Source organism: Austrofundulus limnaeus, unplaced genomic scaffold, assembly GCF_001266775.1.
Source record: "Austrofundulus limnaeus strain Quisiro unplaced genomic scaffold, Austrofundulus_limnaeus-1.0 Scaffold404, whole genome shotgun sequence".
Classification (NCBI taxonomy): domain Eukaryota; kingdom Metazoa; phylum Chordata; class Actinopteri; order Cyprinodontiformes; family Rivulidae; genus Austrofundulus; species Austrofundulus limnaeus.
The window spans coordinates 526,115-527,723 of NW_013952806.1; the positions used below are offsets into that span (position 1 = coordinate 526,115).

Genomic DNA, 1,609 nt, shown 5'->3' on the forward strand with positions numbered 1-1,609 from the left:
ACTGCATGTTTCATCAGTGTTAACATGCACACTGCATGTTTCATCAGTGTTAACATGCACACTGCATGTTTCATCAGTGTTAACATGCACACTGCATGTTTCATCAGTGTTAACATGAACACTGCTCTGCATGTTTCATCAGTGTTAATAACCATAATAACTTAAGTGTATGTAAACACAAAAGATGACACAGGAGCTAAGAAACAAAGACAACTTAAAGCTACCTGAGAAAAACAAATGTTCCACAAATTAACCAAATTCAGAAGAAGAATTTAAATGAGCACACAGGAGTGATGACAACCATGACTTTTACAACAAGGATTGTTGTGTTGGGCTGCAAACCTGACAACAATAAAACTCTAAATCCACAGCTCTGACACACAACTTTTTATGTTGACGACAGAGAAACAATCAGCTGCCATGGTTCAGAGCAGGTGACTGATTTTACAGGTTTAAAGTAGAAAAGCTTCACCCTGCAGTGCTGACAGAACAACAACAACAACAACAATAATAATAATAACTGTTGATGACAGGTTAGGGTTAATGCTGTCATATTGATCACATCGAGGCATCAGTCAGACTAAGACAGTAATATCTAAAGTTTTCATTCTCTGTTCCTCTGTTTATTGTAACGAGCTAACACTGATCACTGCAGCAGACATTTCATTCAGTTTACAGTTAAAAGTTAGAGTTTTACAGACCTTACATCATGAGTTTAACTAATGTTTCATTTGAAGAGTGTAAAAGGCTTCTGGACTGACAAACATTTAGTAATTACAGGTATTTAAGAAACAACTGTAGAGGGTCAGCTGCTGCCCCTGTAGACCCAGCCCTGCTCCTCACAGGAAGCTCTTCTTACCTGCTGGAGCTGCTGCAGGAGATTTCTGAGTATCAGCCACACCTGGACAGGTGATTTCTGAGTATCAGCCACACCTGGACAGGTGATTTCTGAGTATCAGCCACACCTGGACAGGTGTGACTGAGTGACTGGGGGAGGGCTGCACTCTGACTGCTCCTACTTTCACATTTATTGGTGAGTCTAAAGTTTGAGAACAGAACTTGCTCAGAAAAAGGTCCTGATAGTTTCTTTATTTCAGAGTTCAAACTGAGGGGTGCTTGAGCGCCCCTGAAGCAGGGTCAAACCATGACATCATCTGTGGTTTGGCTTCAAATCATGACATCATCTGTGGTTTGGGTTCTGGACAAAGTTGATGGAGTAGGAGCCGCTCGTCGTGTCCTGGTTGACTTGAAAGTTGTTGGTTGAAAGCCCAAATGGCCGCAGAATCATGTTCCCTAAGTCTTTTAGCTTACCTGCACAGGTGAGACACCAGGTGAGTCAAGCAGGACAGATTAAAATCAATAACAATAATGCCTTCAGGTAAAATACGTACTGATCATCTCCTCCTTCAACTTCTCATTTCTCTCTTCAATCTGCTTCGGCAGCCTCTGAGAGACAGACAGGTGAGAGACAGACAGGTGAGACACAGACAGGTGAGAGACAGACAGGTGAGAGACAAACAGGAGAGAGACAGACAGGTGAGAGACAGACAGGTGAGACACAGACAGGTGAGACACAGACATGTGAGGGAGAGACAGGTGAGGGAGAGAC

At 42.7% G+C, this 1,609-nt stretch overlaps 1 protein-coding gene across 1 annotated transcript; it reads right to left on the bottom strand.

Moving 5' to 3' along the window:
* Positions 1-258: 258 nt before the first annotated feature.
* On the bottom strand, positions 259-1,446 carry ttc1 (tetratricopeptide repeat domain 1; the record flags this gene model as incomplete). The annotated part of the gene is given in 2 exon segments (XM_014024033.1): positions 259-1,311; positions 1,392-1,446. Coding segments are annotated over 2 exon segments (186 nt in total), but the record flags the coding sequence as incomplete, so codon positions are not given.
* Between the last annotated feature and the right edge of the window lie 163 nt (positions 1,447-1,609).